Source organism: Hemibagrus wyckioides, linkage group LG03, assembly GCF_019097595.1.
Source record: "Hemibagrus wyckioides isolate EC202008001 linkage group LG03, SWU_Hwy_1.0, whole genome shotgun sequence".
Classification (NCBI taxonomy): domain Eukaryota; kingdom Metazoa; phylum Chordata; class Actinopteri; order Siluriformes; family Bagridae; genus Hemibagrus; species Hemibagrus wyckioides.
This window is the reverse complement of record NC_080712.1, coordinates 26,304,371-26,328,466: the sequence shown is the minus strand read 5'-3', so window position 1 is coordinate 26,328,466 and position 24,096 is coordinate 26,304,371. Positions and strand designations below refer to the sequence as shown.

General features: G+C 38.8%; 1 protein-coding gene across 1 annotated transcript; it reads left to right on the top strand.

The window, feature by feature from the left end:
* The first annotated feature begins 65 nt into the window (after positions 1 to 65).
* Positions 66 to 22,307, top strand: mertka (c-mer proto-oncogene tyrosine kinase a). The gene is made up of 19 exons (XM_058385695.1): positions 66 to 262; positions 2,045 to 2,324; positions 2,546 to 2,646; positions 3,035 to 3,205; positions 8,260 to 8,346; positions 8,470 to 8,585; positions 9,131 to 9,311; positions 10,116 to 10,261; positions 13,775 to 13,910; positions 14,822 to 14,969; positions 15,755 to 15,843; positions 16,933 to 17,028; positions 17,169 to 17,249; positions 18,075 to 18,167; positions 18,389 to 18,507; positions 18,742 to 18,851; positions 20,042 to 20,201; positions 20,353 to 20,489; positions 21,305 to 22,307. Exons 1-19 carry the CDS (start codon positions 202 to 204, stop codon positions 21,735 to 21,737), a joined length of 2,745 nt encoding a protein of 914 aa, XP_058241678.1. The 5' UTR covers positions 66 to 201; the 3' UTR covers positions 21,738 to 22,307.
* The last annotated feature ends 1,789 nt before the right edge of the window (positions 22,308 to 24,096 follow it).

Below are 24,096 nucleotides of genomic sequence, written 5' to 3'. Positions count from 1 at the left end.
TGTTTTTTAATGACAGAGAGCGCTAAAAGCTCCTGCTCCACTGACCCTACATGAGAGGAGGTGACTCCTGTTGGACAAAGCTCATTCCACGTTTCATGTAAACATGTGTGAGAAAAAGCGCTTCTGCTGACCGGGTTTCACTGCAACCCGCACTTCATTAAAGAACTGGACTTCATTTCTGGTGGACAAAAGGATCTAACTATGGCTTCAGAGGTTTTAAAGTTCCTTGGATTTGTTTCGTGTGTGGTCACTTTGGCTGGTGGTAAGTTATCGGGATTCAGTGCCCTGTTTACATTGTAACCTTAATGACTTTTAGGCTGAACGTACAAGGAGTGAAATAGTAACGATAAAATAATAATAATAATAATATAGTGCACATAAACAGTGATGTCTTGGGGGAGTGGTTATTTACGGTTTTAAAAACAACTTAATTTGCAAAGGTAAACTAATGGGCAGAAAATAAACTGGAGTAGTTCTGTCCTCGACTAGCCAAATACAACGAGTTGTTATTATTGACCAATAATCATAAAAATATCAGGTGATTAAATTCAGCTCCATCTATTAAACCACTGAAGATATCTAATATCTAACTTGTGTTAATTTTAATATTAATCCAGTTATAAATATAAAAAAAAGTTTGTCATCATCACATCACAAAATAGAATACACCTTTAAACGTTATTAAGCTTTATAAACCTTTATTAACATCCATAAATTGTTTGAATACAAGGCTAGGAATTGTTGGTCATTTTTACTGTCAAGCTCAAAACTGAGCTTTTTCATTTTAATATTAATTCAACTAACAGTTTAAAAAATAAAAAAAAAGTTTGTCATCATCACATCACAAAATAGAATACACCTTTAAACTTTATTAACTTTTATAAACCTTTTTTAACAGCCATAAATTGTTTGAACACAAGGCTAGGAATTGTTGGTAATTTTTACTGTCAAGCTCAAAACTTAAAAAAAGGAAAAGAATTATTTATACACATCTTTACTATTAAGGCTAAAAAGCATGGTGGGTAAACAGTAGGGAAATTCTTCAAAAGTTCATTCACTGAGTAGATATCTGTCCCATAGTCAACTGTAGATGTAAGTTTATATGGATTAAGAGCTTCCAGTCAACACAATATGCTTCCTCTGATAACAGATCTTAGTTGTAAAGGACCGTTTCCGTTGGCTGGTTGAGATATTGGATATTGAAGCTTTAAAAATGTTTGATGCAACTGAAACAGTCAAATGGCACAGTCAGAAAAATGCTACAGAACCACAAAAATGTTAGAAAATTATTAGTGTGTGTTTACCTGTATGTGTCATTTTGGGATGCAGTTAACAGGAGCAGAGTGTCCGCTATAAGACGGTTCATCAGTGTTAAACTTGAATAGAATTTAGTATTCTAGTGATTATTTATTTATTTATTATAGTGGTTAACACATTTGCATGTGCTCCTCATGCTTCAGGGGTTTCCTCCAAGTCCTCCTGTTTCTTCCAGTCCAAAGACACTAGTAGGCTGATTGGCATCTCTAAATTGTCTGGAATGTGTGCGTGTGTGATTGTGCCCTGTGATGGGTAGGCATCCATCCAGGGTGAACCCCTACCTTGTGCCCCAAGTCCCAAGAGATAGACTCCAGACTCCCAATGGCCTTATGTAGGATAAATGCTATAGGAAATGTATTACTATAATGTACAGAATACTACTTGAAAATTCTGTCAAAATAATGTGATTTGAATGGCAATTGTCTTTATGGTGTCTTCTGAAGAAGAAAGCAATTGAGCTCTTTAAACCTTGGGACATGATTAGGATCACAGTCATAAAGGTTGACCTTTGTATTTTTTTTTAAAAAATATTATATTAATGCGTATCAGAACATGTTTGTTGGATGTAAACAACAATATATACCAGATCATTTGTTAAAAGCTAGGTATGAATAATTACTCTGAATCTGACATTAGAAACATGATACATATACCACACAGTGTTTTTCCTCCAACTGCTAGCCATCGATGGTTCCTATTAACTCTTGTGTCTGGTCGTGTCATTCAGATGTAGCAGCTTCCGGCAGTGCGGAATCCTTGGTGGTGCCTGGCCGAGTTCAAAGTGTACACTTGTCTCAGGAGGAGCTCCAGAGACTCCGCTTCAAACCCACTGTGGGAACAATTCAGTGTTCGGAGGGTTCTGAAGTCATGTTCAACTGTTCGATTGACCTCACTGACATGGGACAAGACCTGAGTATCCTGTGGTTCAAAGATGGCAGAGAAATATTTGATGGCACGCAGACCACTGTGTCCAGCCATGGAACAGTCATTCTGCTGTCTAAGATCAGGTTTGAAAACAAGAAATTTTATTATTTCTAAATTTCAGTAGGATTGATTAATATTAGGTGGCAATATGGTTTACAAATATCATGTGTTTTGATCATTCATATTTTTTGTATTTGCATTTAAATGTTTAAAAATAAACTGTGGTAGTTCTCTGATTTTAGCTAAATCAAAGCCATCTAGAAGGTGCTATTTTGTTACTATAATTTTTTTCGATTTCTCACAGTATTAAGAGTGTTCAGCGAGCTGACTCTGGAGAGTATCAGTGCAGACTGAGTGTCAGTAACAAAGTGATCGAATCAAATCCCATCATTGTTGAGGTGGCTGGTAAGATCCTTTTCATTTTTTACGGTGTTCCGTTCTTATCAGTCCCTCCAGGATTTTGAGATAGCAGAAATTAAAAACGTAAAATCGAGCCATTTTCTTGATATTATGATTTTAACACAGATTTTCTGTAGATTTGGGCTAAGACATGTCGTGTGATGTCATCACAACACACATTCAGTCAATTCCCTTTGATTCATGTGTGTCTCTAAGTATAGCTAACATAGAAAGTAATTATATCTGTGTCTTCTTGCTTGCAATTTTGCCGATTAAATAAAAGTACAAAATAATTTTGAAAAACTCCACAACACAAACAGGCATCCTGGAGTGGCTGTCTTATGTTAGTGAATTTACGAACAAAGTCTCATGTTATCTGGTTGTCTCAATACAGGTTTACCGACTTTTACTAAACAGCCAAGCGATGTAAACGTAACACGGAACAGCTCTTTCGCCTTGACCTGCGAGGCTGTGGGTCCCCCGAATCCTGTCACAATTATGTGGCTTCTCAATGGCCAGAAGTTAAATCAGACCAGTCCCTCTCCAAGCACAATAACTATCCAAGGTAAGCGTTGTGCTCGTGGATCCCAAACTTTGCTCTCGCTGATTTTGTTCAAGCAATGAATATTACCTCATTTGGACCAATTGACAAATGCAACATAGATGATTTTTTTTTACCGGATGCATGAATGGCTTTGAGAAAAAAATATAGAGGTCTCAGAAAGTTATAGCTCATAAGTGATGTATCAGCTATTGACAAAGCATTATGATCTGCTATTCTGGTTATTCACAGCCTTTAATATTCCAGCACTTACCAAACAAGTTAAAACAACAGGAAACATGTGAGACCCTCAAAGTATTCAATGGGAAATGAGGTATAACTAGATTCCTCAGGGGTCCAAAAAAATGCAAAGAAAATCAGTGAGTCACACATCTGACAGCCACATCACTCACAATCCTAAAACAATGAAATAACAGGGTCAGTATGTTGGGAGGGACTGTGGTATTTTCTCTCTGTGAACAACCCTGGATGTTTGGAAGGTGTCACTCAGACTGTGTCATATACAACTGAATCTATTGAACACTAATGAATTCCTTCGTCTTTTTTTTGCTTTGGACCACTGTTTTTAACAAAAGAACCTTCCGCAGCATTTTAGTGTTCTCAGAGATCTCGATTGCATTGGCACATGCTATTCTGTCTTGCTCTGGCTCTTTTATTGACCTTTTATTGCGGTCACCACCACAGGACAATAACACTAAAGGGGAATTAAACCCTTTTTACCAGTACACTGGGGTTCCATTCTGCCTACAGTATAGAAACTTATAGGACATTTTCAATCAGTAGAAACAAATGAGTGCAAGTCTGATATGAAATGAGTCAGGACACTGTTGGCTTTCAGTGTGAGACCTGTGTTTTTACCTCAGTTGGATAACCTTACACAGGATTTTAGTAGTTGAAGATAACGCCTTCAGATTTTTTTATGCTTATGAACAAGAACTTGGGGACTCTCAGAGCAGAAATGGGTTTGATATCACAATTTACTGTGAACAACTAGCCATTCTTCATATAAGACATTACCCATCACTGTGGAGTGTAACAGGACAAGGGCATAACCTCAACACGTGCAAATTCCATTTTCTAGGGGAAAAAAGGGATAAAACCATTTCCACAAAGCTGAAGGAAAACACTCAGGCCCTGGTGAGATTAGTTGTAGAAGATCCCAAAGTTGGACTTTGTATAAAACGTCACTGAGCCACTGGCAGTGTGTTGGGTTTTGTGTAGGCACTAAGCACCAATGGAATCTGATCCAGGCGGTGAAAATACCACATTGTAAACAAAGCATTATCTAGATTGAGAACAGGGCTTGAGTTTGTTGTGGTTTTTTTTGCCTGCACTGTATTTATTGCAGTAATTAGTCCACGTTTGTTATTTTATTTTATACAGCATTTTGTCACACGCTCTGGAAAAGTGGTTTCACAACACGCTTTAATGAGATACCTTCCTGCAACTTCGTTATAGTAACACTGTTAAATTTTGAGCTAATCGCATTTAGCTCTGTTTAACAACAAAGCACTCGTCCAGAAACAATAGAGAGTGCGATGTTGTGAAAGTGGGACCCAAAAAGTTAAAGGTCACATTTTTTGTGCGTGTGCTGAGAGACAAGGGGAAGATGGAAAACGGGGGAGGGGAGGGGAGGAGAGCCGTGCACGAGAGAAAGAGATTAGCCACACAAAAGAGCTCTTTGAGGCCCAGGCTGCGGAAATGTTCGAGAGGAGTGAGGCAATACGCAAAAGTTAGAGGGCTACGCTCATAGAAAAAGAACATACGGCTTAAATAACCGAAACGTACTGAAGTATAGCAAGTCTAATTTTCTATATTCTACTTACAATCTATTAAGGAAGTATATATAAAATATTTGTGTCTTGAAAATGTTTTTTATTTTGCCCAAGAGTGGACTGAATCAACATGTTTAAATTATAAATATTATTATAAAGTGAAATTAGTTCATTAATTAGTTCATTGCTAAATGTAAGATACACTATATTGCCAAAAGTATTTGCTCACCTGCCTTGACTCGCATATGAAATTAAGTGACATCCCATTCCTAATCCATAGGGTTCAGTATGACGTCGGTCCACCCTTTGCAGCTATAACAGCTTCAACTCTTCTGGGAAGGCTGTCCACAAGGTTTAGGAGTGTGTTTATGGGAATTTTTGACCATTCTTCCAGAAGCGCATTTGTGAGGTCACAAACTGATGTTGGACGAGAAGGCCTGGCTCTCAGTCTCCGCTCTAATTCATCTCAAAGGTGTTCTATCGGGTTGAGGTCAGGACTCTGTGCAGGCCAGTCAAGTTCATCCACACCAGACTCTGTCATCCATGTCTTTATGGACCTTGCTTTGTGCACTGGTGCACAGTCATGTTGGAAGAGGAAGGGGCCAGCTCCAAACTGTTCCCACAAAGTTGGGAGCATGGAATTGTCCAAAATGTCTTGGTATGCTGAAGCATTCAGAGTTCCTTTCACTGGAACTAAGGGGCCAAGCCCAGCTCCTGAAAAACAACCCCACACCATAATCCCCCCTCCACCAAACTTTACACTTGGCACAATGCAGTCAGACAAGTACCGTTCTCCTGGCAACCGCCAAACCCAGACTCGTCCATCAGATTGCTAGATGGAGAAGTGAGATTCGTCACTCCATAGAATGCGTCTCCACTGCTCTAGAGTCCAGTGGCGGCGTGCTTTACACCACTGCATCCGACGCTTTGCATTGCACTTGGTGATGTATGGCTTGGATGCAGCTGCTCGGCCATGGAAACCCATTCCATGAAGCTCTCTGCGCACTGTTCTTGAGCTCATCTGAAGGCCACATGAAGTTTGGAGGTCTGTAGCGATTGACTCTGCAGAAAGTTGGCGACCTCTTCGCACTATGCGCCTCAGCATCCGCTGACCCCGCTCCGTCAGTTTACGTGGCCTACCACTTCGTGGCTGAGTTGCTGTTGTTCCCAAACACTTCCACGTTCTTATAATACAGCTGACAGTTGACTGTGGAATATTTAGGAGCGAGGAAATTTCACGACTGGATTTGTTGCACAGGTGGCATCCTATCACAGTTCCACGCTGGAATTCACTGAGCTCCTGAGAGCGACCCATTCTTTCACAAATGTTTGTAAAAACATTGCCTAGCATGCCTAGGTGCTTGATTTTATACACCTGTGGCCATGGAAGTGATTGGAACACTTGATTCTGATTATTTGGATGGGTGAGCGAATACTTTTGGCAATATAGTGTATCTGTGATAGACTTAAAACTGCCTTAAATCAAAATCTTTTTTCTGGAACATTGCAATAGGCATTCAGTTTTTTACTACTGTAGGTCTCTTATGTAACACACACACACACACACACACATACACATACATGCACAGAAAGCTGTCAGTGTGTCTTTTGTGTCTATGACATATGATCGTTTTACCCATAAATTCCCCAGCACTCTGTATGAGCAAAAAGTTGTTGTGTTTAACCAAACCGCACTTTTTTTCTATATCCATGTTTCTGTTTTTCTAATTCTGTACTTTAGAAGCATGAGTGAACGCTGCATAAAGATGTGTAGGGTCAGATAAAGAGACTGTTGCCATGTAGAAACACCACAGCCAGTAATTACAGTTCCTCAGATAGCAGGCAAACAGCTGTGAGATCTCTCTGCTGCTGATGTTTTACCAGAAAGTAGTCGCCTCTTTGTCTCAAAATTTATTGCTCTGCTTATCCTTTTTTTTTTTAAATACCACTACCATGAATGAAGTGAAACGTGAGGGCAGGCAGTGTGTCTTTATTAGATGTTTTGTACTTTTTGACCTTTTTTTCAATGCCATCTTTCTGTGGGTTTGGTGGCTGACGGCATGCTGCCACACAGTTGTGATTTGTTTGTCTGTTGATTCAGCTTGAAGTGCAACTTGCTGAAATGGCATACATTTGACAACCATTGCACGGAATGTATTATGCTTTGCCAGATTGGTTAACATCAGAGTACCACAACAAGTTCTACTTTCCTGCAAATGAGAGGTCTGTTTAGTGCATTTAATCCACCATCCAGAATTTTTTAATTTGGGCATGTGCTTTCCACTATTTGTGTATTCACCAAGTGAGGGAATAGTCAGTGGATATGGCTGATGTGGCATCTGGGAAATGGCACATGACAACAAAATTCTCTGATTACTTTCTCTGAAAAAAAAATCCTACATGCACTTAACCTGAAAAACTTTGTAATCGTCTGAAAGTATCTTCCAGATCTCAAAGTATCTTCCAGATGTTTGGTCAATAAACAAGACCAAGAATCACTTACTTTCCCAATAAGAAGCCAAGTAAAATTTAGACATGTGATGCCATGAACTGTTTTGACCTCATGATTACATCTAGCTCCAAAGAGCTGATTCAAAATTCATATACATATACAGCACATGGATGTTACTCTGAACTTTGTAGGCAACATTGTAGCGTCAGAAACATACAAGATACTCTGTAGGCCATAGAGCTAAAATCAGTCTGAGACAGACATGGTTGATATTTTGCCCCATGTAAACAATTAAACAAACAGCTTCCTGTTGATGACAAGAGGGAGCGCAATAGTACACCCATTGTGATAGCTTTTCTGAGCAAGCACAGGGAAAAAAGTGACGAATAAACAGAGACAAAAGGGATATTATGGCTCTGTTGTCACTGGTTTTGGCAGAGTGGACAGTGTAGGGTTGATGGGTAAGAAGGGGCTTTGAAAGCCTGGTACTGTGTTTCATGTTCAGAATGAGAATTGCCCACCCTGTCAGAGTTTAGTTTGCCCAATGGAAACAAAGTCATTAACCTTCATTGTGGTCTGAAAGAGATATGAGGCCATGTTAAGGGTTAAGAAATTTTAGTCACAAATACCTATGAACATGTGAAAGAGGATCTTGAATTTTTCAGTGTAGGCACTTTAACCTCTCCTACAAACAACTCCTAGTTCCACATTTTGGAAATTCTCACTGTCTTACTAATATTGCAATATGTGAACGCTCTATTAATATTAAACTGTATTCCACAATGCTCTAATTCTAAATAATATCATGATATCATTTCTCATGTCTGTAGGTGTGGATTCACCCACTCAGTACAGCTGCGAGGCTCACAATGCCAAAGGAGTCACAGTTTCCAGAGAGGCTCATGTCAACATTAAAGGTAGAATAGCAGAGAGAGAATTCACTTGCTTTCAAACCAGATTCCAGGTTTGGATTTGAAAATTTAGTGCAATGCATGAAATCCTTAATTTGTTGTCTTGTGTATATACAAATATTTTTTCAGACGTTCCAGCCAAGGTGTCCAAAATTACAGTGGAGAACCGTGAAGCAAACAAACTCGTCTTAAGCTGGACTCCTGGACATGATGGCTTTTCCCCGCTCAGCGTCTGCTACGTCACAGTAAATCATTTAACTTGATAGGAGTTGAGCATGGGGGCACGGTGGTTTAATGGTTAGCACCTTGAGTGGCCTCGCACCCCTTGGGGGATGGGGATTTGTTTTGCCCCTTTGTTCTGTGTGTGTGGAGTTTGCATGTTCTCCCTGAGCTTCAGGGGTTTCCTCCACATCCTCTGGTTTCCTCCCCCAGTCCAAATATAAGTGTTGTTGGCTGATTGGCATGTCTGTAGTGTGTGAATTGGTGTATGTGTGCGATGGACTGTCCAGGGTGTTCCCTGCCTTGTCCCTAGACTCCTCTGGGTCAGGCTCCCTGGGACCCTTTGTAGGAAAAGTGGTACAGAAAAGGATAAGTGAATTGTTAATTGTTAATATCAATAGGAATCACAGTATGGCTCCTAATATGGTTTTAAAAAGGCCACTCATAACATGAACCCTGGTATCCATTTCCTTGTTACTTAAGTCACTGAAATTTCTAAATGAGCTGAACACATAATATCTTTTTAGATATTTTTTTTTCATTTCTAAGTAATGTTTTGCCTCTGTTCTAGGTGAGAGAGCTGGGCCGAAAGGGAAGCCCTACTAGGGTGCACAGCGTGTCTGTCCCTCAATTTTCCTACGAGATCACTGACCTGAAAGCCATGACCTGGTATAACATGAGTGTGTCCTGCACAAATGAGATTGGCCCCTCGCCACCCAGCTCCTGGGTACAGAGCAACACTACAGAAGGAGGTGTGTGTTCTATTGGAATTTAAACAGAGTTAACTTTCAATTTCACTTGAGTTAGGATTAAGTTGGTTAGACAAATGAAAGTTAGTCAAGTTCGTTCCAGTTGATGGATATGTTTTTTGTTCCAGGGAAACAATCTAGCGTAGCCAACTACAATAGTTGCCTGATATTCGTTAGAGTCAGTCTACTGTCATTATGTATGAAGCAATATTCAGGATTTTCTGTTTGCACATCGTTGTAACACATCTGACTAGACATCTGTGGCTGAAAATAAAAGCAACAGAAGTTTTCAATCATTTTATATGTAACCACGTAATTCATCAACCTGTTTTGTATAAACAACAAAACCACAGGGCTACAATTCAACAGACTGGCTGACATATTCAGTAAAAAACAATGAATTTGCATGAAGTAATGAAACTATAACAGCTTCATTAGTTATGAAGCTTCAGTAGCAATGAAGTCACAATCTATCAGCACATTTTTTCTGGAAAGCTCGTGTGGGAGTAGGAGTAGTATTGGAGAGGAAATATGCCTTTCCTTTAAGGCGTGTTCACATTATGCTTCCTGTGTATTCCTAAAGGAAAGGCATAGAGATATTTTCAGATACTTCAAGACTGTTCTCTCATTTGCAGTCATGTGGTGATGGGGCACAGATATGATTGTGAGATGATTGTGGAAATTTAGAAGTTTACATCACCACTGGACATCCTGTCAGATCCATGTTAGCTACGTGCTGGTTTTCAGCTTGGTTTCAGTTTCTGCGCAATGAATTATCAATATAAAAAATTTATTCAATCTCTTCAGTCCCTTCAGTGGCCCCCCAGAATGTGACTGTTCATGTAAACGAGTCCATGCTGCTGGTACGATGGGAAGCTCCTCCTCCTGACAAGATAAATGGGATCCTACAAGGATATAATGTCCTTGTCGATGATGGGAAACATGTCAGAAAGGTTAGTTGTTTCCTTGTCATTTATTTCCTAATCTGCTAAGGACTGGTGAAGGACAACATACGCTTTCTCTGAGACTCAAAGGTGAAGCCAGCCAACTGCATCTTTTAGAACCGCTGCTCTTGCTGCATCACAGGGCAGCGTAACAGCCACGTTTCTTTCTTTGGCTCTTAGCCTGGCTGCGAGATTCATGTTCGCCTAAGACAAGACAAATGCTTTTTTGTTGCACTCCTTTGCCTCAAGTGGTTAGAAAATAGCAATGATTTAAAGGGACAACTGCATAGAATTGCTAGGAAAACAGTAACACTTCCCTGACAAACAATCTCAGGGTTGCTTTTTAGGGCAAAAGGGCAGAACGTAACAGCTCCAGCTTGAATGAAGCCTATTTTTAAGATTATCCTGAAGAATAATTAATGATAAAAAAAATTCACATCCAATACATGAAAATTAAATATTACATTTTACTACTTGTCTATGGAAAAACTTGTAGCTCAGGATGTTGGGATTGCGAGTTTGTATCCTGATGATGCCTTCTGTGGATAACTAGCTGTCTGGGTGGGGAAGATGGCATTACCTTTTCCCCTGTGACCCTTAATGAGCAACAGATTGAAAAGATGTGATGGCTTCATGTGTCTCAGAGGAAGTGCGTGTTGACTCTGCTGTTGTGAGAAAGGGGAGCTAGTGAGTGTCTATAAATTGGAACACTTTACCAATCCAGTGGAATCAGATATTAGGGTTCTCTTAGATTTTATGTGTGCATTTTGCTCACATAAACTACAGAAGATTGTTGCTACTCACATTTCAGTTTTGGAGTACAGTGACTTGTATGGTGTGTGAGTCATTGTGTTTACTACAGACTATAGTATTTCGAGTGAGTAATAAAAGAGAAGGTCATTGGGTTATACTGGGCTATATACAGCAATGATGAATCAAAAATGACAAATATGTATTTAGATAGCAAGGTATTCTAGTAGACTATATATTCAGTGAATATTCAGTCATGAAGTCTCATATTAGATTTTATGTTAAAAAAATGTAACTTGTGTCAGTGTTTTGATAACAAGCAATTTGACACTTTCACAGTGCACATTGTCACAAAGCAGCTTCACAGAAATATATAATTCACAGGAGATAAAAGTTACATTTAAAATGTGAGTGAAAGTTGATGGGGATAAGGAAAAAATCACACTGAGAGACTCCAAAGGAAACCCACCCTCACCTGGCTAGTGTGATCATAAATCATTTGCGTCTATAACTGTGTTCTATATGGTCAAAAAGTGCAATTGTAACCAGTAACCCAGAAATTCATTCTAGCTTTAACATGAAGTCTGTCTTGTTGACATTATGTTGAACTATTCACTATGCATTGATGGAGACTTGAGCGCAAAACTGACCATAGCAGTTGCAGTCCTTAAGCCATTGTCATGGTTTCTAAGAGGTACTATTCAAAGGAATCTCATGTATCTCCTGGCTGGACATTTGGGATCATATGCAGCATCAGCGAGTGCTTTCCAAGTAAATAGACTCAACCCAGAAGTAACAGGTTGGATCAGTCAGATCCTGAAAGCAGAAGTGGTCATGATTACTGGCATCTATGTAGTAGCATGTGTAGTTCGAGAGGGAGAGGGAGAAAGAGAAAGAGAGACTTGTATTTGAAACATTTATGCAAAATCTAAGTTGGACACTTGCTAGAGGAAATCTCTAGATGATGCATAAGCATCATCAAGCCTTTTGTTGCTGTTTGTCTTCTTCCCCCTCATCATAAACAAGCTTCCTTATGGTTTTAAGATGGCTATACCGGAGAATCAGCATTTTTCTAACTCTGCAATAATCATAAAGTTGTTTAGTTTTGTAGTACCTGGACTATGACCTGCATCTTGGACAGTTTGCTGTAGTTTTGAAATAAAAGTATCTAGATCATTGTCAGGAAAAGGGAAATGTGTTTTGTGATTATGATGAGTAATTATCAAGAAAAAGGATTTTTAACCTTGAGAATGGGGAATTGGAACTATTAAATGTTGTAATTTTAATGGTCATTAAATCATTTATCATTTATATCATTGTACATATATCATTTATCAACATTTATATGAGCTTATCACTTATAATAATTTAATAGTTTTGATGTAAAGGTCAGGAAACAACCAGAGTAAAACTACATAATAAATGTTGTATTTATTGTTTACAGTGCATGCTGTACATGTTTACCCATTCACAGTGTTTTTGTGGATTTTGCTCAACATATCCCGATATATATTGTGTATATTCACTAAGAAGCCAGTCTGTTTTGTGAGTGATGTTTCTGTCTAGACCAGAAAGAAGTTCTTCTTTTGACAAAGGAAAAGAACGGTGTGAAAATTTAATTGTTTTTTTTTCTCTTCAGACCGTGAGTCATTGTCGTCTGAATGGAATTTTTTGTTGTGAAAGTAGAAAGCAAATTGTGCCGCTCTTTTCTCTAGAAGTGATTCACTAATATGGCTGTCAGACAACAACCAGTTACTGGAAGTGTGGAAGTGTGGAACTGCACTTGATTGACCTCTAACACCTGTTACTTCCTCTTAGTTCAGCTGGTGTAATGTTCATTACGTGCATATTTAAAGACATATTTAAAGCTGCGATGCCAGTAATCATGACTCCTTCTGCTCTTTGAATCTGACTGATCCATATTGATGCCCTACATCTGATTAGAGTCTCATTACCTTGAAAGCACTCGCTGCTAGAATGAATTTCCTGGTGACACACTTTTGAGCATATAGTGCACAGTTATAGAAGTGAAATGGTTTCTAATCACGTTATCCGGTGTCACCCAGATAAGGATGGATTCCCTTTTTGATGGTTTCTCAAGGTTTGTTCCTCATGTCGTCTCAGCCATCTCCTCTGGCTTGCTCATTAGAGCTAAATTTAAAGTTTATAATTAATATCCTGTATTTATATATTTCTGTGAAGCTGCTTTGTGACACTGTCCACTCTTAACAACGTTATATGAATACAACTAAACTGATTAAAATGATCATCCATCTAGCTATTAGCCATAAGTGTAAGCAAGGATCCAGCTGTTTGGTAACAAATACACATTTTGATCTTCTCGCCAGCTGCGTTAGCTGTTGTGCTGTCATGCTTTTGTAATAGAAGGAACAGATGCGAATTTGTCAAGCTGAGCTGTTGATTTGTCACATGCCTGCCTGTTGTTCCAGTGGACTTTGAGAAATAGGCTTTCTTCCTCTTTCCTTGACGTTTGTCACTTTGTGTTCTCTGCATGACTCATCTTGTGACTCTTGGTGTGTCCTAAATCAGCAGAGTTTCTTTTATATTTCCCAGTTTTCACTGACATTTTGACCCTTATTTCTGTTACATGATTTATTTTTCACTTTTGTTTTTTATTGCAGCACATGTTTAAGTTAGCTTTGTTATGAACACTGCCTGCCTGGAATTCAAGTCCTTGTGATGTACTGGTATTTCTGTGTGTCGAAACTTCTGTGTGTTACCTAACTTTGAGCTTTTTTTTGTGGGTCTCAGATTCGCAGTATGTCCACAGAGGCAGCAGTGGCCATGCAGGAGTTTAACACTTCATACACTGTGGAAGTGATGGCTTGCACTCAGGCTGGCTGTGGAGTTAAAAGCTCTCGTCACTGGTTCTTTGTCCCGGCAATTGGTGAGCTTAATAACATTGGACAAGAATTCAGGAATGTCTTTCCTTTTATACCCCAATACCCCGACGTGTTTTTTCAACTCGCATTGCAGCATTCATTTTTGAATGGAAAGAATGGCACCAACTTTGGTAAATTTAACCCCCCCAGTCAATCGTGTCCACATTACTCACTGCCCACTTTAATATAAACACCCGTACCTCTGCTTGTTTATGCAGTTATATACCATTCTGTGTATTAGTGACTGTGAAAATCCCAGATCAGCAGTTTCTGAACTGAAAGCCCGTTTCACACCAACAATCATGCCACAGTTAAAGTCACAGAGATTACACAGAAATTTACTCTGATGTTTGATGTGAAAAGGAGCTTTTGATGTGTATCTGCATGATTGTATGATGCATGCTGCTGCCACATGATTGGCTGACTACATAAAAAAGCAGGGGTTCCTAATAAAGTGGAAAGTAGGGGTAATCAACAGCTATTGTTATTTTTTTATTTATTTTTTTATTTTTTTACATATTAGTGAAATAATAAAGTACTTGATCACATAAACAAGGCTTTCACATCAATATCAAGTTAAATCTTTACATCCCATAAATTATAATTTATCTACATACCGAGGATTGGCTTAACCAGGAAAATCTGTGCAAGTGCTCTAAAAAACTGATCACTCAAGTGGACACGGATATATAATGAGTAACTCTGATCAGTTTCATTTATGTGGAACCCAGTTCTCTAAACTATATGAGTCCTTAATAAGCTGCTGATTTGCACACAAATGAAAGTTAAAGTTATGCCATATTTGAGTTTTTGAGCGTTTAAGGGAAATTATTATTGCTGATGTTTATTTGCTTGCTTGTTTACATGTTTTGTGTGTATATATATATTTATATATGTGTATTCTTTTTTCTCCCAGATATGCCCCGGCCATCTTCTAGTCCAGACAGACATGTTTCAGACTCTGTGTACATTGTGTTTGGTATTGTTTGCGCCATCTGTCTTGTGCTGATTCTGATATTTGGAGCTATATGTCTGCGTAGCCAGATATTAGAGACTCGACTACAGTAAGTTTGGATACACGTTTTTTCTTTTTCATCATACCTTCCTTAAAAGTATGCCGTTTAAAAAGTTCACATGCTGCATATTAAATGCATCTAAAATCACCCCAACAGCTTTGCTGGCTGGATATGAGTGAGGAGCTCTGGTGTGACTTTTTGGAAATAGACACAACAAATATACATAGCTCATAGCTGCTCCTGTGGTCGGAACAAACTGTAGCTCTCGAGGACAGGAAATCACCTACTTCCAGAAGTTGTTTACACATTATAAGTTCCTCAGTTCCTCAGACATGTGGATATTTTAAGATTAAATATAATAAAAGAGATCTTGGGAGAACTTAAATAGCCTTAATACCTCAAATCATCTCAAAAGCCTCAGAATTATTTCAACATTTTTAAAAACAGGAGCATTTTTTCTGAGGTACAAATGAGGAACAAGGGGAGTGACATGCCAAGCTGGGGAGGAATTTTTTTTCTTGTTAAAACTGGTATTGCTGACTGGGTTAGTTCTGAGGGGCTCCAGTGCCCCAAACTGAGTCAGGAACAAAAATAAAAACACCCCTCCCCTCAGCATTCCCAGGCAACCTTTATGGAGCTTCTGACTCACACCACATTCCTCTGGGAATTTGTCTTATTTCTATATTCTTTTGCAGCCTGATTGATTAAGCTCTACATTCAAATGGCTCCTGCTTTGATGGCTATGGTTTGAGGGTTTCTTCCCCTCTGGCTGTGTAATTGCTCTGTGAGTCTCATGTGTGTGTGTGTGTGTGTGTGTGTGTCTCCACCTACAGGAGGATGCTTGGAATCGGTGGGAAGCTTTCACCAGTCGTCGAGTACAGACCTCAGAGGTCCTACAATCGATCAGCAATTGAACTGACACGTAGGTCAAACAATATCAGATTTGTTTCTTAGAAAGAGAGAACTAAAACTATATTTACTAGATGATAAGTTTAATAAAGACTAATAGAGTATGCCTGCTACAGAGGAAAAATATATATAAACATGAGTCATTTTTATTAGACACACTGTTGTATGAAGCTTTGTCTGAAATGTTTATTAGAAAAAAAGCTTAATGTTACATGCACACATATAGCGACTCACAGCGACAAAGAGAGAGCTGTTTAAGTCTGGGAAGCAGTAGCTCAGTGGTTAAGGTGTTGGACTTTTAAATGCAAGGTTGTGAAATTAAATCCCATGACCACCAAACTGCCCCTGCTCTGTTGAGTAAATGCGATAATTGTAAATCACTCTGGATAAGAACATCTGCCATGTGCTGTATATGTAATGTAAATATGGTGACATGAGTGACAGCGAGCGTTGGAGATTAGGTGGGGCGTGTCCAGCAACATGACAAAGTTGAGAAAAGTTTAACTTTTTGCAAACCCAGAGAGAATCAGTGCAGCGACTACCAATAGGATTGAAGACAGTTGAGTGCATGTGATCTGTGTCAAAGACCACTCCATCTTGTATGATATGATGCCTACAAACTCAAAATCTCCATCCAAAATATTTCATTTTAGCAACAATAAAACAAATTTTTTGGTAAAGTGTACTGCTAGTTGCGCCACCCACTGAGAAACGTTATTACTATGGTACCCAGTAGAAGAAAAACCTGGTGACTTCATGGTACATCCACTGATGAATGCAGATTTAGAATTTGGAAATTTATGGTTAGAGATTGTATACTGCTTACTCTGTTCATGAAGTTGTCAGTCAACGAAAAAACTTACAATCATTGTAACAAGTACCACAGCAAAGGAGAACACACATATACATAAACATAAACACACACACATACAGAATGCTGAGAGGATTGTAGATTTTATATCATTATTCCATATAGTTTCATGTAGTGTTGCATGAGGTCTTATTCAATCATACATCAAATCAATGTTGTATATTTATTTATTGTTTTTTGTTGCCTTGAAATTTCAATGTTTAACCTCAATCTTAACCGATGTTCATCTAGTCACGAGCCTGGGTGTCAGTGAAGAACTCCAGACCAAGCTTCAGGATGTGATGATTTTAAGAAACCTGCTTGTCATCGGAAAAGTTCTTGGAGAAGGTTAGAACCAGTTCAGAGCTGATTTAAAGCAGAATGGATTGTGTTTTTATGGATAGTGGAACCACATTCTATTTGCATATTGCATATTGTTCAGGTGTATCTCTGTTCATGCAGTATCACTGATCCGTTTCTTTTCTCAGGGGAGTTTGGTTCTGTAATGGAGGGCCGGTTAAATTGGCCTGATGGAACGAGAGAAAAAGTGGCTGTGAAGACGATGAAAAGTAAGTCCAGTTTAACACTGATCTGGAAACAGTAATTAGACAGGTTTGTATGCATATTTAAGTGGTGCACTGGCACACTGAGTAGCCTTGCAACCTTACGTTTCAAAGGTGTCAATCCTGAGCTCAGGTAACTTGTATGCTATGCATGTTCTCCCCCTGTTCACATGGGATTCCTCTGGGTTCTCACTTTCCTTTCACCTTCCAAAAACACATCAGCATGAGGATTGGCTAGGATAAATTGAATGTGTGTGAATATGTGTGCATCTATACCCAGCCAGGGTATTTCCCTGCATCATGCCCAATGATCTCTTGAAACCAATATAAGTGAGTGAGTTAAAATTTTGTCCGAACTATAAAAATGTTATTCTTTGCCAAAAATACTGTGGTGGATAAACCACACCCCATCTGTATAAAACATTATGAAGGACCTTTATATTCCTATTGTTTTATTACTTAATTGTACTTATTAATGATGTTATAATTTCACTCTTACTTACATACTGTATATTAATATTTACATTAGTCACATTCATTATATTAGTAATACATAGTGTATAGTAATACATAGTGCATTTCTTGAGCAACTTTATTTAAAAAAAGGATATAATAACCAGTGTCACATAGTGAAAAAATACATTTTTCATATTATTGTTGAAATGTTTAATTATGATGCACTGATTATTTATATTCCGTATTCAGTATGTTGGTGTATATGGATTTTACTTTAGTTTATATAAATATTTGGTGCAAATTGGATCCACCAACTCTTTGTGTGATTCATTAAAAGTGGAAACATTTAAACAGAGATTTGCTTTTTTTCTCCAGTGGATAATTTCTCTCAGAGGGAGATAGAAGAGTTTCTGACTGAGGCTGCCTGCATGAAGGACTTTAAGCACCCTAATGTAATTCGGCTACTGGGTAAGAAGTCTAGTTTTCAGTTCTTTCATGTCATCTGAAGAAATAGTTCATCCCAGAATGCAAAAATGTTCCCTTAATGATGCATAAACATAATTACACTAACTAAATTCAAAGTTTGAAGAAGGTCAGGGCTCTGTCCAGTTCTTCCACAGCTTTGGCTAGTTACATTGTCGTGCAATAACAAAGTTTTTTCAGCTTTCTTTTTTGATCCGTTCATACAGGTGTATGTTTAGATGTGGGTCCAGGCCACTTCCCCAGGCCGATGGTCATCCTCCCCTTCATGAGATACGGAGACCTGCACAGCTTCCTTCTTCGCTCCCGGCTTGAAAACAATCAATTGGTAAGCTATCTTTAGAGTCTATTATGGATTTGTGTTTCATTTCATTTTCAAGGAGTCTGGTTGTGAAATTAGCTTTGAACTCTTATGTTGGACCAAGTTTGTATGTGTGTGTTGTTTCTCATGGTTAATGAAGTTAGGGGTAAGGTATAGACTGAGCTCTAACTGCTGGGTTAATAATCATGGCAGTGGACAGATATTAAGGCAGATGTGTGTGTATGTATGTGTCTTTTCTAGTGTCTCCCAGTACCAACTCTTGTGAGGTTTATGATTGACATTGCTTCGGGAATGGAATACCTCAGCAGCAGAAATTTCCTACATAGAGACCTTGCAGCACGGAACTGCATGTAAGACATTTTTTTTGTTTGATTGATATAGGCTATAAAAGATAAGTTGCAGCTCTTTTCTCTTCCTTCAATCAATCACTGTAAAATTCAGCTGTAAAATGAATGTCCTTGAAGTTTGGCTGCATGCTGGATGCAGCTGGTTTAAATAAATGCACTGGTTAATATGGGAAGGAGTAGCAGATGGCTGTGGAAGAAATAAAATAAATAATTTTGCTTTAAAATGAGCTTTTCACAGCATTTAAATGACACACAAGCAACCTTCACCAGGCAGCGAAGTCACAGTTCTTCATTTTGATGTCATTAAGTGAAGCTCCTGATCTGTATCTGCATGACTGTTTTGCAGTGTGCTTTTGCTACATGATTGGCTGATTAGAGAACTGATTAGAGAACTGTTAACAATTATAGTAAGAACTTTTATAATCACACTACCTGGTGTCAGCAAGATGAGGATGGATTTCCTTTTGAGCCTGATTCCTCTCATGGTTTCTTCCTTGTATAATCTCAGGGAGTTTCTCCTTGCCACCTTCACATATAGCTTGCTCATTGATTTTTATCACTGCTCATTGAGTTTATATATTCCAGTAAAGCTGCTTTGTTACTATGTCCATTGGTAAAAGCACTATGCAAATAAAACTGAATTGAATGAGTGTACATTCAGTAAACTAATAAAGTGGACGGTGAGGGAGAATAAATGGTATATAAAGTGCAGTATCAAAGAAAAGGCAGTAAAGACAATATACAAAAAACAAGGCATGTAAGGGTGTGTGTATAGCTAGCAAAGACAGCATCACAAGAGTGCATAGTTCTTCTGTTAGCCATCTTAAAATGTAGACCAGAGCAAATAAATCATCAGAGAACCTCTTCAAAGAGCAAATAAATCACCAGAGAGTCCCATCAAATGTGCAGCCTAAATAAGTATTGTCTTGTACTTAATATTTCCTATTATTATGTACAGTCAGTATGTTAGTTGTGTAACTCATCTTTATTGGTATTCACTGTTCAAAAATTGATCCAAAACCATTGGAAATCACCTGGTTTTAGAATACTGAAAACAGGAGAGTTGCTTAGGATATCCAGTCCTAACAGTTCTGTGCTCTCCTAACTCTCTTTCTCTCTCATAGCCATTTTTATTTTCACACTTTATTTCTTTCTATGCTCTTTTTCATTCCTTCCTGTGTATGCCTTCCCAGGTTACGAGATGACATGACCGTGTGTGTGGCAGACTTTGGCCTCTCAAAGAAGATTTACAGTGGAGATTATTACAGACAGGGCAGGATAGCCAAGATGCCCGTCAAGTGGATTGCTGTGGAGAGTCTGGCAGATCGAGTGTTCACTGTGAAAAGTGACGTGGTAAGAAGAGGCTGTATGATGACCTAGTTAGTGTGTCAGTACAACATACAACACTTTGACCCTTGAGGATATGGAGTGTAGAATACTGATACTGAGTAGCTTGATCACATATTTATTACTTATTACTGATCATTTCTGTGTTTCCTCTCAGTGGGCATTTGGTGTAACCATGTGGGAGATAGCAACTCGAGGCATGACTCCATACCCCGGGGTCCAGAACCATGAGATTTATGACTACCTCTTGGAAGGCCACAGACTGAAGCAGCCAAGTGACTGCTTGGATGAACTGTGAGTGTCTATGATTTTTATCTTTTTCTCACTGACAGTTTTCCAGAAATGGCACCAAGCATCAGGTTATCTAATGGCATGTTCATGTCAGCGAGATTGTATTTACAAGTTTAATGCACATAAACACCACCACAAAGTCGTATTTACAAGTAGGGAAATTGGATTATCTTTGAGCTCCATCTTTCCGAGTTGGTGCAGTGTCAGTAAGAAGACATAGTGGAATCAATGGATGCACCATTTGTAGTCGAGGGTAAATTTGTTGAAATTGAATGTTTACTCATCTGAGAAGCTGATTTCAGTTATGTGTCTGGAGCAAGTTACTGAAATACATGCATTATATTTCAAATATGATAGCATATGATATATAAGGTTTTTAGTGGCTTCATAAATTGAAAAAAAGCATATGATGCACATTTTTTGTTCTTAATTTTCTAGCGGTAAAGATAAAAATCCTTGCTGTATTTTTTTGTAGTTAATAAAGAGAATGTACACCTTCATCTAAAGTGACTTGAACACACCTGACGTTGTAATTACGACTTCCCAACTTGTAAATACGAAGTTTTCAGGAGGATATGAACTCACAGTAAATCTATTGTAGTGTAGTGTCGGGAGGAAATTCATCCTTATGAGGAAACACATATTGCTTTTTAACTTGCTAGGGTTAAAAGCTTTTAGAAGCAAGTCATCTGTGTGACTTCATTCATGCATTATATTTCCATGCATTGACTTTCTACATGTTCATATGTACTGTATGTAAAGAATGATGGACGTTACCTGTCACTGTGATGATATCAACTATTTCTGTCATTTTGCAGGTATAACATCATGTTAAGCTGTTGGCGTGCCGACCCTGTGGACCGACCCGATTTTACGGAGGTGAAGCAGATGCTAACGAATCTGTCAGAGAAACTTTCTGACAAAAAGGACATCATTTACATCAACACCACGGTCTCCGAGGAGGACGACGAAGAGCAGGATGGCCCCATCCTCACCTCCTCACCGTCCTGCAGCCGCCAGACCACAGACACAGCCATAGTGACGGTGGACGTCCACGAGAGCTCGACAGCGGACGAGGACGACCGTTACGTTATTGTCGTCCCTTCAGAGGACACTGGTGCATTGGGACAGAGCAGCACTGTGGACACTCCACTTTTAGCAGTGACAAATTTGGACCAGGACACCGCTGACTCCTCTGGAGACGGAACAGAACTACATCAGCTCTCTTGCGATACGACACATTTACTATGAAGTACAAACTACAAACTGAACAGCTTTTGTTAGTGAAAAAAAATCATTTCCCGTCTGATATCTTCCAACACAAACTGATTATTTTTAATTACCAGGTTAGAAGCAATGTGTGAAAATATACATATATAAAATACAGATGTAAAAATGGCAGAGAAACACCAGCATTTATGTTTGTCAGTATATATGCCAATTTTAGCTCAATTCTTATGTGTAAGGTTTTTTTTCCAGTAAATATTGTCCCATATCAGAAATCTATATCTAGCTAAAGCTGACGCACACAGAAAAGAAACTTCCGGTTTTTTACTTATCACACAGAATAAGGGTTTCAGCCAGTTATTTAAGGGTTTGAAGGATTCGCTGTAATTTCCAACTCCATAATAATGCCATTGTGTTCTTAACAGTGTCTTCTTAGCAGAAATGTAAATACAATTTAATCTGTATATTCCCGCTGTTGAAAATATGATGTACATGATCAGTCTAGAGGTTTTGGAATGATACTGTATGTAACAATCTCTTTGTAACATAAGCTTCAGAAATTAATTGCAAATATAAGTATTCTGATTGTTACTACATTTTTATTGGGAGTGTGTATTCTGCCACCAGTATCAAATTAATGCTGGTCTGTTTGATAGGATGACCTTTAAAGTGTGATAGAAATTTCTAAATGAAGCTTTTTATTTACCACTAGTTTTAGTTTATTTTAATTCAACTTATTTAATAATACATGATAGGAGAAAGAAACTGTGAAGAGGAACCAAAGTCTAATAGAAACCAGTCTTTTTCTGGATTACACTGGAGACTGGGATTATAATTTACTGCACACCCTTATCCAGATTGATTTACATTTATACAACTAAGCAATTGAAGGGCCTTGCTCAGGGGTCCAGTGGTTGCAGTACAGTGGTTCAAGGATTTGAACCCATGACCTTCTGATTAATAGAGCAACCCCTTAACCACTGAGCTACCACTTCCCAAAGCTGCTATACAAAAACAATACTGAGTTGTGAAAGGACATATGAACATTTGTTCATTACCCATGTGAGATTATCAACTGAAACAAGAGTGACATCCAGAATCCAGCTGTGTGACTTATTTTGAACCCCACACAACACCAATACAATGCTTCCTCCAATGGCTTCCTTCCAGTAGCTTCCCTCATCAGATTTACAGCACTGATGCTTGCCTAGAAAACCAAAAACAGACCTGTACCTCACATACCCCATACTGCATCACACTCTCTCTGATCCTCCAGCACTTATCCCACCACCTCTCAGCGTACAAGAAAGATACACATCAAGACTCTTCTCTGTTCTGGCACCTGGATGGTGGAATGAACATCCTGTTCAGTAGATATCTGAACAGTGGAGTCTCTGGCTGTTTTCAAACAACATTTTAAACAGTAGATGGTAGAAGATATTCTTTGTCTATGACCAAGTGATCAGGATGTATTCACAAACTCTGGAATACCTTGGAGAATAGTGTCTGCCATATGCAATAAGTGTAAATGCGTAAAAAAAATTGTTTTAAATCAGACGCAAGGGTGAGCCTTTCTAGTAAACTGGGTCCCTCCACAGCAGCAGAATATGAATAACTAGTGCTGAAGTATCAAGATGAATTATAATGGCTAGTATAACATGAAGGCATAATGAAATTAGAGAGCCAGATGGTAACAGAGGGCACACTGGGATATGAAGCGTTCCACTACACCACTAGCAGCTTAACCCTTTATCCCCCTCCCTTAACTCCCTACGCCCAGCTTCTAAAATATATTTCTAAAATTTGCTAGGGTTAGAGTTAGAGTTAGATCTAGGTTTCCAAATCCAGAGCATATGCAGACTACAAACTCAAGAAATCACACAGAAGCCAAATTATTTAAATGATTTTTTTAGAGTATTAATCCTTTAGGATATCTCCATACGGTCATCCATCCTCCAGGGATCCTGGAGCCTATGCCAGGAGACTCGAGATACAAAGCAGCATACACACCAGAGACATGGGGAGAACATGCAAGCTCCACACACACACATGGTGGGAATCGAACCCCCAACAATATGGAACAAAAACAATGAAAACATCATTATACACTATAGACTCTGTAAGAAACTACAGACTGCCTCAACCCAGATTCCACTCCACAGTACATTTCTGAAAGAGCTCATTCCCAAAAAGGCTTACATATCATATAGAAATATTTCATTTCCATGAGGAGCCTGTGCCTATATCAGGCGTCATTGGGCATCAAGGCAGGATACACCCTAGACTGACTGCCAACCCATCACAGGGCACACACACACACACTCATTCACACACTAGGGGCAATTTGGAGACTCCATGTCTTTGGACTGTGGGTGAAAACCGG